General features: G+C 38.2%; 2 protein-coding genes and 1 pseudogene across 4 annotated transcripts; 2 read left to right on the forward strand and 1 right to left on the reverse strand.

The window, feature by feature from the left end:
* The first annotated feature begins 582 nt into the window (after positions 1-582).
* Positions 583-3033, forward strand: LOC142979354 (arginine--tRNA ligase, cytoplasmic-like). Its single transcript, XM_076124219.1, has one exon. It carries the CDS (start codon positions 713-715, stop codon positions 2768-2770), a length of 2058 nt encoding a protein of 685 aa, XP_075980334.1. The 5' UTR covers positions 583-712; the 3' UTR covers positions 2771-3033.
* Positions 3034-4527: 1494 nt separating this feature from the next.
* Positions 4528-6906, reverse strand: LOC142979181 (arginine--tRNA ligase, cytoplasmic pseudogene; annotated as a pseudogene).
* Positions 6851-13966, forward strand: LOC142979180 (protein KATNIP homolog). 3 transcript variants are annotated; one of them, XM_076123970.1, is made up of 16 exons: positions 6851-6989; positions 7353-7454; positions 7662-7763; positions 7847-7947; positions 8376-8552; positions 8710-9017; positions 9137-9319; positions 9619-9756; positions 9967-10240; positions 10947-11180; positions 11493-11670; positions 11945-12141; positions 12410-12560; positions 12679-12772; positions 12846-12964; positions 13116-13966. In XM_076123970.1, the coding sequence occupies exons 2-16, from the start codon at positions 7378-7380 to the stop codon at positions 13237-13239; spliced, it is 2457 nt and encodes an 818-aa protein (XP_075980085.1). In that variant the 5' UTR covers positions 6851-6989; positions 7353-7377; the 3' UTR covers positions 13240-13966. The 3 variants fall into 3 exon arrangements, with proteins under 3 accessions (XP_075980085.1, XP_075980087.1, XP_075980086.1); XM_076123972.1 differs by lacking the exon at positions 6851-6989 and adding an exon at positions 7111-7219; XM_076123971.1 differs by lacking the exon at positions 6851-6989 and having other exon boundaries at positions 7130-7454.
* The last annotated feature ends 379 nt before the right edge of the window (positions 13967-14345 follow it).

Raw genomic sequence — 14345 nt, forward strand, 5'->3', positions numbered from 1 at the left:
AATTGCATTTGTTGCGTTCACCCAATTTTAGTAATAATGACTACAAGGCAAGGGTGACATGTTTCTTATTCTTAATAAATTATCATAGCCTGCACTGAGTTCTAGAACTGAATTAATAGTAATACCTAATTTAACAAAACCAATGACAAGCTACAAAATTCTCACAAAATCATAGCATCGAACAATTTATATTTTATTTGACAGCTGGACATATTATGATTAGATACGATCAACAGATAAAAAATCTATAAAATCAGTGATTTTTTTATATGGAAAACCGGAAATCCTGATTTTTAGGAACAGAGTCATACTTTTTAATGGTTTGGACACCTTACAAACGCTCAACAAAAGCCTGTAAGGCTTTTTCTTTTTACTTCTATTTCTATTGAAATCCAATAGAAATACGTAATCACTCTCACAACTACCTACTCAATTTCAACCTATGCTAAATCGTCAATCGACTAAATATTAAGACGCTTATAATATTTTCATCACGATAACGGCTAAACCGGTAAATGTGATTCTGATAAGAAAACCCCTTCACTGGTACTGATAAGTACATTCCAGTGATAAGGCTTGTCATATCTGTCATCAAAATAGATGACAAAGTGATTGGAGAAGTTGCACTTAACCTTACCTGTCTTTTTCATTACTAAAAAGTTCCAATAAAATAAATTGCAGCTACAAGTTAACTCTAGTAAGTCGTCCTACAATGTCGGAAGAAGAAAAGAAAGTAGAACTTCGAACTAGCCTCGCTGAAAAAGCAGCTGACGCAATTGAAGCCGAATTGGATATGATTTCAAAGGGTGACCTCAGTTATATCGGAGACCCTGAGCTAGACAAGCTATCGAATCAAAACGAGAAGCTTAAGCATCGTTTAGTTGTTTTAGAAAATGCAATTGATACTGAAAGTTCTTGTTCCAATGCACCTTCTGCCAAAGTAAAACCTAAGAATCTTCCTTCACTTATTACTGATATAAGCTCGGTAGAAGGGAATATCTGCCTGGTGGATGAACTCAAGAACGTATTTGAAGTAGCTATCAGATCTGCATACCCTAACTTAGATGATCCTCCTGTCGTCATCAGTTTGTCTGGCAGCAATCCTAAGTTTGGTGACTACCAATGTAACTCTGCTATGGCCATCTCACAACTGCTCAAAGCTAAAAACGTTAAGACCAACCCCAGAGAAGTAGCCAATAACATACTGAACAAAACTCCTTCATCACCATTCATAGAGAGGATTGAAGTTGCAGGAGCAGGATTTTTAAATATTTATATCAACAAAGCTATTGTTGAACATATCCTGAATTCCATACTTCGCTCAGGCATCAAACCACCCAAAGTTAAGAGGCAGAGAGTGATTGTAGACTTCTCTGCTCCTAATATTGCCAAGGAGATGCATGTGGGTCACTTGAGGTCAACAATTATTGGGGAGAGCATATCTAGGTTGCTGGAATTCTTGGAACATGATGTAGTCAGGTTGAATCACTTGGGAGACTGGGGCACACAGTTTGGTATGTTGATAGCACATCTACAAGATAAGTTCCCTGACTTCAAGAAAACTTCACCACCCATTGCTGACTTACAAGCGTTTTATAAGGAATCAAAGAAAAGGTTTGATTCAGAGGAGGACTTTAAGAAAAGAGCATACCAATGTGTTGTTCAACTGCAAGCTTTCCATCCAGATTATATAACTGCATGGAAACTGATCTGTGAAGTATCCCGACAAGAGTTCCAGAGAATATATGACCGTCTTGATGTAACGATTATTGATCGAGGAGAATCCTTCTATCATGACAGGATGCCTAAAGTGGTGAAACAATTAAAGGATGGTGGGTTCTTGGAAGAGGACAATGGCAGGTTGATCATGTGGATGGATCCTGACAACAAGAAGAATGGTTTGATACCCCTGACAGTGGTGAAGTCTGATGGTGGGTTCACTTATGACACTTCTGACTTGGCAACTATCAAACATAGAGTAGAAGAGGAAAAGGGCGAGAGGTTCATTTATGTAGTAGACAATGGACAAGCTAACCACTTTGTGATATTAGATGCTTGTGCTCGCAGGGCGGGCATCTTGAAGGGTGACCATAAAATAGAATTTGTAGGATTTGGAGTGGTATTAGGAGAGGATAAAAAGAAGTTCAAGACCAGGTCAGGTGATACTATCAAACTGAGTGAGTTACTGGATGAGGGCCTGAACAGATCACTTAGTAAACTAATTGAGAAGGGACGAGACAAAATCCTGACTCCAGAAGAGTTGAAGCAAGCTCAAGAAGCAGTTGCATATGGATGTATAAAGTATGCAGACATGTCACACAACAGACTGAATGATTATGTGTTCTCATTTGACAAGATGTTGGATGACAAGGGCAACACAGCTGTGTACTTGTTGTATGCCCTAACTCGCATCAGGTCTATAGCTAGAACTGCACAAGTCTCACAGGAACAGCTGAAGGCTGAGTTTGCAAAAACTGGCTTCCAATTTGAACATGAAGCAGAGTGGAAACTTGGCAAAGTCCTACTCAGGTTCCCTGAGATAATATTAAAAGTGGCCAATGATCTGTTCTTGCACACTTTGTGTGAATATTTATATGAAATATCATCAGTATTTACTGAGTTCTATGACAAATGCTACTGTGTTGAGAAAGATAAAGATGGTAATGTCATTAAAGTCAACTATTCAAGGTTGATGTTGTGTGAAGTAACTGCCACTTTCATGGAGAAGTGTTTTGATATATTAGGTATCAGGACTGTGGCAAAAATGTAACTCGAGTCTTATGAGCAGCAAACAGTATAAGTACTTAATCATTCCAGTAATTGTAGCTGTAGTAGTAGTAGCTTTAGTTATACCAAAGTGTATTAATAATTTTGTTCCTGTTCCTTAAATGTTAAAACGTTTCGGAACAATGTACTATCATGTGTGGGTACATATTTATTTATAACTTGGAGACCAAAAGTATTATAAGTATTTTTTGACTTACAATTAAATTGTAAAATTATATGGTACCTAAGTAAAAATTTTTACATTATATGGGTATGAAAAATACTCATATTTTTGTTTTCTTATCACCGATCGACACCTTACTACCTAATCCTTATCCTTGAGCTTTCTTAGATCACATAAATATTTGCTTCGCATGGAAATCGAACCCTGGTGATATTCGCGGCATCGGATATAAACTTACCATTTTAAACATTGCGCTACCTATGCTCACTATAACGTTTTAGGTAATATTTTATCTCGTAAAAACTACAATACGTTGACCTCAATATTAAAAGCTTGAGATAGGCCAAAGAAAGAATCCGTTAAGATAATCGAAGTTTTAGCATGGCGATAACTAGAAGTTATCGGTAATCATGTCACCCTACAGAGAGGTTATCAAAGAAACTGCACAATCAGTTGTAAATATTTAGATATTTTAAGTATGCTTCTTATGTAAACAATATTACTTAACGTATACCTTATATTGTTTGTAGTACCTATTTAATAGTCATATTGCCTCATATTTGTAATTGGATAGGGTGAGTAGGTACCTAACCGACACGACTGGCAAGAGGTCGGGCAGCATGCCTTCCGAAGCACGACGATGTACAAATTCAAGTGCCTAGGTCCGAGCAATCACTAAGAATTCTCAGGCACAAAAACACCACAACAACTTTTTTGGCCCACTGGGATTCAAACACAGACGCATACACACCGACCACACCACATAGTAACATAGGTAGTCAATAGCCTTCATAGAAAATATATACCTACCAATCTATATATCTAAAATAGAGTGAAGCTATCTCGATTCATCAACCTGTAGTACAAAAACGAGGTCTTACCTGGGCAGGCATGAGTAGCCACCCGTCCCAGGTTTGCCGGGACATGTCCCGATTCTGATAGTACCTACCTACTTATTGTCCTGCGTTCCGTCGATATGTTTGACGTGTTCTCATTATTTCACTCTAAATAATCTTTATCATCGCCTTCTGGAATGTCTAGTTGTCTCGATGTATGCAGTGGAAATGTTCCAAGACAGCCAAAAGACAATGTCATACTGTCAGCAAAGAGTTTATGAACGCTATGTTTTAAATTTGGCAGTAGCAGAAAACATGGGCCCAGCCCGACCGCATAGCAAATTATTATTTAAATATTTCAATTGAAAAAACTCAAGGAGCCGCCAAAAGGTTTAGAACCTTCGCAGTAGAAATCTGTTGGGTTTACAGAACGACCGTGTATGTTACAAGTGGAGGTTTGATTCCTGATCAGAAGATACTGTAAGTATAAAAGTTATTTCGTAGAACGGGTAGATTACATATTTCTAGGTAGGTACTTCCTATATGAACGAATCGAATTAGTAAGCAGGCAATTGAAATACGTAAGTTTGCATACTTTATTACAGCTACTGTGTTTACACAGGTTTAGTATGTTTCTCTTCATAATTGAAAACTGCCTATCCAAATTGGTGTAGTAGACTATCAAATAACATCCAGGTATTTAAATTAAATGGTAAAATTAACAACAAATAAAAGATATCATTGGTTTGCTCTTGTTATTTAATAAAAAAGCTTACACACATATAAAATATAAATTAGTATCATTACTTATAAAAAACTGTGATATGAAATGGACTACAAGATCTGTAAAGAGAGTTTCTGTAATAGAGAGAGAGTAACTTTCAGTTTGAAGTGTATCAAAAATTGTTCTCTTTGAGTATTACATCTTTGATACAGTCTGAATACCTAAGATATCAAAGCACTTCTCCATGATGGTGGCAGTAATTTCACACAACATCAACCTTGAATAGTTGACTTTAATAACATTGCCATCTTTATCTTTCTCAACACAGTAACATTTGTCATAGAACTCAGTAAATACTGATGATATTTCATATAAATATTCACACAAAGTGTGCAAGAACAGATCATTGGACACTTTGAGTATCACCTCTGGGAATCGAAGCAGAAGCTTACCAAGCTTCCACTCTGCTTCATGTCCAAATTTGAAACCAGTTTTGTTGAATTCAGCCATCAGCTGTTCCTGTGAGACTTGTGCAGTTCTAGCTATAGACCTGATGCGAGTTAGGGCATACAACAAGTACACAGCTGTGTTGCCCTTGTCATCCAACATCTTGTCAAATGAGAACACATAATCATTCAGTCTGTTGTGTGACATGTCTGCATACTTTATACATCCATATGCAACTGCTTCTTGAGCTTGCTTCAACTCTTCTGGAGTCAGGATTTTGTCTCGTCCCTTCTCAATTAGTTTACTAAGTGATCTGTTCAGGCCCTCATCCAGTAACTCACTCAGTTTGATAGTATCACCTGACCTGGTCTTGAACTTCTTTTTATCCTCTCCTAATACCACTCCAAATCCTACAAATTCTATTTTATGGTCACCCTTCAAGATGCCCGCCCTGCGAGCACAAGCATCTAATATCACAAAGTGGTTAGCTTGTCCATTGTCTACTACATAAATGAACCTCTCGCCCTTTTCCTCTTCTACTCTATGTTTGATAGTTGCCAAGTCAGAAGTGTCATAAGTGAACCCACCATCAGACTTCACCACTGTCAGGGGTATCAAACCATTCTTCTTGTTGTCAGGATCCATCCACATGATCAACCTGCCATTGTCCTCTTCCAAGAACCCACCATCCTTCAACTGCTTCACCACTTTAGGCATCCTGTCATGATAGAAGGATTCTCCTCTATCAGTAATGGTAATATTGAGACGGTCATATATCCTTTGGAACTCTTGTCTTGATACTTCACAGATCAGTTTCCAGGCAGTTATATAATCTGGGTCGAAAGCTTGCAGTTTCACTACACACTGGTATGCTCTCTTTTTAAAGTCCTCCTCTGAATCAAACCTTTTCTTTGATTCCTTATAAAATGCTTGTAAGTCAGCAATGGGTGGTGAAGTTTTCTTGAAGTCAGGGAACTTATCTTGTAAATGTGCTATCAACATACCAAACTGTGTGCCCCAGTCTCCCAAGTGATTCAACCTGACTACATCATGTTCCAAAAACTCCAGCAGACGACATATACTTTCGCCAATAATTGTTGACCTCAAATGACCCACATGCATCTCTTTGGCAATATTAGGAGCTGAGAAGTCTACAATCACTCTCTGCCTCTTAACTTTGGGTGGCTTGATGCCAGAGCGAAGTATGGAATTCAGGATATGTTCAACAATAGCTTTGTTGATATAAATATTTAAAAATCCTGCTCCTGCAACTTCAATCCTCTCTATGAATGGTGATGAAGGAGTTTTGTTCAGTATGTTATTGGCTACTTCTCTGGGGTTGGTCTTAACGTTTTTTGCTTTGAGCAGTTGTGAGATGGCCATGGCAGAGTTACATTGGTAGTCACCAAATTTAGGATTGCTGCCAGACAGGCTGATGACAACAGGGGGATCTTCTAAGTCGGGGTACGCTGATCTGATGGCAACTTCAAATATATTTTTAAGTTCATCCACTATGCACATGTTACCTTCTATGTCATTAATGTTAGTAATGAGCGTGGGAAGTTCCTTGGGTTCTTTTTTGACAGCTGGTGCTTTAGAACTGCTGCTTTCCACTTTGATAGCATTTTGAAGGTGTTCTAATTGATTCTTTAATTTTTCGTTTTCATTTAACAGCTTGTTTAACCTGGCATCTCCGATAAAACTGAGATCTCCTTTGGAGATTTTATTCAGGTCCTGTTCGATAGCATTCGCTTCTTTTTCAGCACGCGCAGTGCGCTCTTCTAATTTTTTCTGATCCTCTTCAGACATGTTTATTAAATAGTTTGTTTACTGATGTTTATTCTATTCAGAATTCTGTATATATTACGGCTTATTTATATGAGTTAAAATAGGTTATCCGCCACCGCTACAACACGCTGATGACGCTGACGTTTGTGACACATTTCAATTTTGGCTGACGCAATACTTTTCTGCCTTCGTTCTGAAACCTAGTAAGTGAAGACATATTCTAAATTAAACAAAATTATTCCAGGTTAGTTATTTACATTTACTATCAGAAACTTTTATACACATTTGCTTGTTTCTTTTATTTAATATATACTTAGAACAATTCAATAGTCCATCGATACCATTGTATTCTTTGTCACGCCTACTGCAACTGTCGACAGCATGGTAACCAAGGTGACCAAGGTCAAACAAACAGCGGCAAAAATATGTTTCAAAAGAAGCAAGTGTGACTGAAGATTTAAATTAGAAATAACAGTAATAAAAAGCTTTAATTATTTACCTCCTTACTTTTCCAAATCTAGCAAAACCGTTAGCATCTGAAACTGAACTTAAGTGAGTGATTTATAATGAATATAACTGCCTGCAGATTTTTATTTTCTGTGTGTAGATAACGATAATCTCATGGCTCAAGGATGGCACATCAACAAAATGGGCTCGACTTCTCAAGCAAGGATAGGGATCTTCCTTATTGGCTCGAAAACATTACCAAGTAAGTTACTTTTCATCTATAAAACATAGAATGATTAATGAGCGCATAGGTACCTACCTATACAATTCACCTACATAATGGTAAGACGTCAATATGGAAATTCTTAGTACAATGCACTCTTTACTTCCGTGTCAAGGTTGGGCCAATACTGGCTTTGTTGTAGTTTTCTATGGCCAACGTGACTTATACGCAGTTCATTTCTTCCAGGGAGATGAAGGAGACGCATATTCGGAACAGCAGTACTGATTCGTCTCCTACTCTAGAGGAAACAAAATTCAAATTTGAAAATACTAAATTAGAACCTCGAAGGTAATAAATTTGCGACAACTCTTTCTGAAATTTCTTTTTTTTATTACAATAACGATGATTGTTTTTCTTATTTGATTTTTAAGATTAAGTCGGAGGACCTCGTTAGATACAACTATGGACTTTTTGATGAAACCACAAATACAACCAGTGGCACACTCTGCGGGGACGTTGCGTCCAAATAAAGGTATGATTTCATTGACAAAGTTAGCAATTAAAAAACTTATTTCGATACTCCAACTTCCTCAGTGCGGCCTCTACGTAATTATTTTTTGTGTATAGGTAAACAACATACCTACTCACTTAAGTTGATTTTCCGCTTCTGTTTAGTAAAAGGTCTAAAACAAAAACTGTATAAACTGTATAACCTGCGTGACCTGATAGATTGAAGCAATAGCAAAGTTTCTCAGTGTTCGTCTTTTTTACTGAAAGAAGACTCAATCAAACGATATTGGATAAACTAATCATCATTCGAAAATATCCGATAAACATAAATAAATGACCTTAAAGTACTTCCGTAACGTCATGGGGCCTACCCTCATTTTGTAACTCTTTGATATAATTACCCAGTAGCGTGACGGCTATTATTATTGTTATCATTGTTTTAATTTTTAGGCTACACACAAAACGGACGACGGAGTTACAATGTCGGGGGTAAATTGGATTGGGGAGACTCGTCGAATGGTACTTCGAATGACTTTTTATCAGATTTGCTGCCACATTATGTCACACCCAGACATAGGCGGGTAAACGGCGCAGACGATGACTTTCATGACGTGATTATTGGATCAAGTAAGAAACTAATTTAAATACTATTTTAGATTATGTATTAGATTCATTTTATGTAGAAACAAGAAACTGGACGTTTCCTTCTGTAATTTATCTCCCTCTTCCCTGAATAGCTGCTTGTACGAGTTCTTAATAACATCTTCTGTTTCATCCATTTTAGGACCTCTAGAGAACAAAAGCCGCAAAAAGGTAATCGTAAGAGAGACTGCTACAAATTTTCCACCGAACAATTCTTCAAGTAAAAGAGCTAGCACGAAAGTCCCGACCAAGAAACCACCATCACTCAACCTGGCGCCAACGAAAAATGCACAGAAAGAAAAAATGAAAAATGAGTTTGTTATACCAGAGTTACCTGAAGGAAGATTATTGGAACTGAAGATTTTCTCCAATTGGGGTGACAAGTATTTAGTCGGTTTAAATGGAATTGAGTTGTTTGATTCTAATGGTGACGCCGTGCACGTAGAAAAGGTACTTATGTTTCAGTTCACGCTCATCACATCAGTCTTCTTCATTATTACTACAGTTAGATACACGCAGCTTTACTTTATCTTCATCATATTTTTAATTTTATTTTTGGTACGTATCAGGTATGGACAGATTCGGACACTGGTGACCAGTCGAAGCATGGTCGAGCTGAGAACATAGTGGACGGTGTAGTGCGCACGCGCGACGAACGTCATGTGTGGACAGCTCCGGCGCCGCGCGGCAACCCTATTGCACTCACTGTACTACTCGCTTCATCTGTTAAACTTGCTCTTTTGAGACTATGGGTAAGAGATCCTGTATGTAAACCATTACCTGTTTTAGGTAAAGTGGTTTCCACTATTTCAATTGACGTTTTTTAAGCGATTGCTGAGCAACAGAGTTTCTTAAAGAAAAAAATAAGGTTGACTACAGTTTTGACGAGTTTTTGCTCAACCTTGTAATGTAGTAATCTGGGAGGACTGTATAACACCTGTTAGTGCTGTGCCTTATAATCTTCTGCACTCTCGTATTAGTTTTGGTGAAGTAACTGATTCATGAGAGGTAGGTAAGGAAGAGTATTATAATATCTTCTGATGTTTTACAGAACTACAACAAATCTCGCATATATTCGACGCGTGGCATCAGACTAGTGCAGATCAAACTGGACGACCAGGTCATATTCCACGGAGAGATAGCCAGGGCGAGTGGAGAGCTAAAGGGGCCACTGCCTTCCTTCGGTGATGTAAGTACTCATCGAATAGACTGGCCAAATGTAATGTAATGTGAATTAACATTACTCGTAACCGTATCGTACCGTAATGGCTGTTTGCGGAAGCACTTCTAATCTTATCAAATCCTCTAGTATTTACTATTCAGGAAAGATTAACAAGACCTAATACCGGAAAATTATGTTGCCTTAATCCAGGTAGTTAAATTTACTTGAATTTTCCAGACAATTCTCTTCACAAAAGACGCAGTAATCCTTGAATCGTTAATGCTGAATGATAAGAACTTCCAAGCATTACTGAAGGACAATGAGCCCATGAACGAGTCGAGTATGATCGACAAGCGACCTCCGACTGCTAACGATAACAATCACAACACCAGTCCTACTGCACTGCTGGACTCACTGGACATTGATGAGAAGGAGATCAAGTATGTCGCTAAGAAGGTGAAGATAACGCTTATGTCTAATTGGGGACAGAGGCATTTGATTGGACTTACAGGTGAGATAATATATCTTCTATACCAGAACTGCTTTTTCCCGTCAAATATTTATATAAGCTGTGTTTTTATTTTTACCTTTTAAGTGTCATGGTTTTCTGATTAACTGAGTCTAGGATCTCATAATAGGTAATTTGGGATAAAATTGTGATTTTGTTGCAAGTTGTAATGTTAGTTAGGTTAGGTTAGGTTAGGTTCCTTAATAAAATAACACGAGTCTTTTGTCTGCCGAATTTATTAAGCAACAAATTATATTGAATAGATAGACATGTAATGTAGTATGGTAACTATAGGTACTATTTTATTGTTTACTGTGGTATACCGCCGTGGCGCAACTTACTCGGGTTATCATACTCCCATTCGATAAGGGTTTACGCTATCGTTGTGTATTTGTTCTTACTGTAACAATGTACGAACATGGTAAAACCATTTTTACAAAAATGTTTCTAATTTAAATAAAATTTATCTATGCAGAACGGCAAGGATTTAATTATGAATCCATACATATGTACCTACTTTAAATAACAAATTCGAAGGTATCTATAACACTTTCCGGGTAAACGTCTCAATTGAAATGAGGCATGGGGTTGTAATAAGATAATAAACACTTTTGTAAGACCAAAATTATTTAGTTGTCGTAACTTGTTCATTGAACGTCGAAATTCCTTTTCGATACCAAAAAAGCTGAAATTATCATTTTCACCCTAGGTATGGAACTGCTCTGCTACAACGAGCCAATAAAGGTTCACCGCGCGTACGCGTACACAGCATACATTTCTGAAGACCAAGCGCCTGAACACAGCAGCCTCGTAGAATGCAAGAGTTTGTTCAACGGACGAAACATCACGACTGACTTCGAAGACATGTGGTGCTCTAACTTCGCCACTGGTGATAAGTTCTGTCATATCGTCATGGAACTGTCGGAGCCCGCAGAGATTACCAGTAAGTTACTAATCTACCTATAGCAAATTATTATTTCAGCAGATTTGGACATGGCGATGATTTGATGCCGCATCCGTGTCAGCATATTTATTTCCTTTCAATTCTCTCCCAAAAAAGAAAAGTTTTTGGCCTTGTGGCCTACTTATCCACATATCTATCCTACTTTTCTTGGGTTATAGCTACTTCATTATATCTTACGCCGATTTCTGATCTCATACCATTCACTAGAAGCTGACAATAAATAGTTTTAGTAGGTACCCTGTAAAAGTAATTTTCTTGCGTGATAATTTACCTGCCTGTCGTATGCACCAGGTATCCGCATATGGAACTACAACGCGAACATGGAGCTGTCGTACATCGGCGCAAAGCACGTTCGCATCAGCCTGGACGGCGTGCCCTTGCACTACAGACCGCTGCTGCTGCGCCGCGCGCCCGGCGACACCTGCTACGACTACGTGCAGCAAATACAACTCAGAGCTATCGACGACAGGTAATGTAACACAAGGCAAGGTCGATTCACATGTGACGGAAGATGCATCGGGTGTAGCTCAATTAGTACGGGCTTCGTACCGACGCATCATCGGTTGAGTGTAAGCGGTCGAGTGTTTTTCTTTACATTTGTCTATTCTGGCGTTACGCGAGGTATGTTCCGTCAGATATGAACCGATCCTAAGGGCCAGTTTCACGACTAATAGATAAGTGTCGGATGACAAAAAAAGAACCTACTTACCATTTTTTTAACTGTGTTTATATATTTCCCAAAGGTTGGAAGATGCAAAAGATTCAGACAGTTTCCGGATGGACTGTCTCGTGTACGGAACGAACTTGGACATGGGAGCACCTACGGGCTTCGTGCTACAAATAAACATATTCTCCACGTGGGGAGACCCGTACTACGTCGGCTTGACGGGAGTCGAGTTGTACGATCCGCACGGGAATATGCTACCTTTGACGGAGACAAGTAAGTGGATATCATACATGTTTTGTTATTTTAAGGAATTACGCCGGGTTTGGTTCAGTTCACTTTAATAACATTGGTACTTTGATTAGGTACCACAATCAGTCCCTCGTTCGTTGTTTTTTTAACATATCGAAGTTTTTAATTGATCTATGTTGTTGACACTGCATCATGCGTTTAAGTATTGCTGTGTCTCTATTTATTTGTGTATTTGTTTCTAGGTTTATGATGCTATAATTAGCAAATAACAATGTGTGTATGTGTGTGTCAGACGTGTGCGCGCAGCCGGCGAGCGTGAACGTGCTGGACGCGCGCGCGGGGGACGTGCGCACGCCCGACAAGCTGGTGGACGGCCACACGCGCGACCCCAGCGACGCCGCGCACTCCTGGCTCGCGCCCGTGCTGCCGCACACGCTCAACAGGTACTCATTTCATATTTGACGAAAACCTATGAAGCATGCGCAGAAAATTCGCACTTGTAATATAATAATATGTTGATATGCGCCTATTATGATTTAATTTATACTAATTTTGTTTCAGGGTATTTTTCGTTTTCGATGTGCCGGTTTCCGTTTATGGAATGAAAATATGGAACTATGGGAAGACTCCAACTCGCGGCGTCAAAGAGTTTGGAGTAAGTTAGGATTTCTTTATTTAAATCTTGTTTTGTTGTACAAAAATGTGGCTAACTTATTTCGTGTTTTTAGGTTTTGATGGACGACCTGCTATTGTACAACGGAACGTTAGACTGTGCCAAAAGCGATGAAATACTTTCATCGCAATGGATCTGTTTACAGAACTTGGACGTTGAAACTTTAACGCCTTCGTAAGTAACTAATACAGTTCTTTTCTAGAGAGAGTTTTCAGAGTTCTGCTTGATGGCGCTACTGTGTTTGAGGTTTTTGTTATTATTTTTTTAAGAAGTTTATTCTTATTATTCCAAGTAGGTATTCATTAATAGTTGCCTAAAATTACAGATCATCGGATCTCAGTCAGCGCACGACGACGAGTGGGTCCAACGAGTCGGCCGACCAGTCGGCGCGCCCGCACACCAGCGTCAACAACGTGCGAGTGTTCACATACAAACAGAGACACAAATAAACAACACACATACAGACCGCGCTACTGATCGACCGACAGGTCACTTGACTAAATTGACGCGTATTATCTATTATCGTTTTTAAACTTGTTATTTAATACATGATTTTGACTTTATTCTTGTATACGTCCATTCATATTGTAATTGTTGATTCATTAACGTAAGATCTGAAACAGATACTGCTATTTATTGTACTACAACGAATTTTGCCCCATTTAAGATATAAATAAAATAGGTTACGATGTTGATAAGGAGTAGATCGCATTATTTTTTGTAATAGAAACTTAGCACTTGAGCCACTGTACCCACCGTGCTGAGTGCTTGAAATTATATAGTTTGTATCATGGAATGTAGTGTAAGATGGAATTATTTTGAAATGAATGTAGGATAGCCACAAGAGCACGACTTTATTGAGATTTTATCATTAATCGTAGGATATGCCGCATGTAGAACTACTGTAGACTGCACACCCGCCAAAATATTCATATTGTTTATAGCCACTTTTACTTGTTGTACCTCAATAATGTTATAAAAACCGTAAAATGGAAACGCTTAGCCATACAGTTTGAAGTATTCGACACGATACACAGAGGTATTGTATTCGTCCAGTGTTAGTGAAGCCTTCGAGGTGATGTTGCTAGTCTTTAAATTGTTGTAATTAGTTACGTGACATGTAACATACATTAGATTTTTTGTACTGCAAATAAACGATAATATAATTTTTGACAACGATATTTTCTTTTGCCCTACATTTGTCAACAAATTACATCAAGTCAACGACCTGAGAGCACGAAGTTAATTATAATGGGTACCAGCTTCAATAATATTTACCAAACCATTCCTATAATTGGAATACCATTGGAGTCATGAATGTCATCGACCTACAACTTGACGCTTCAGTATGTAAAGGTCATTGCCTACTGTAAAATTGTTATACAAGTCTTTAACTTTAGAACAACATGTGTTTATAAGCTGACACGGTAATGTTAAATAGGGTAGTTAGATATGTTGTTCGAAAATAGTCAGAATATAACAATAATAGTAGGATATGCCGCATGTAGAACTACTGTAGACTGCACAAAAATAACATATAAATAGAATAAATATA

This window comes from Anticarsia gemmatalis, chromosome 16 (genome assembly GCF_050436995.1).
Source record: "Anticarsia gemmatalis isolate Benzon Research Colony breed Stoneville strain chromosome 16, ilAntGemm2 primary, whole genome shotgun sequence".
NCBI lineage: Eukaryota > Metazoa > Arthropoda > Insecta > Lepidoptera > Erebidae > Anticarsia > Anticarsia gemmatalis.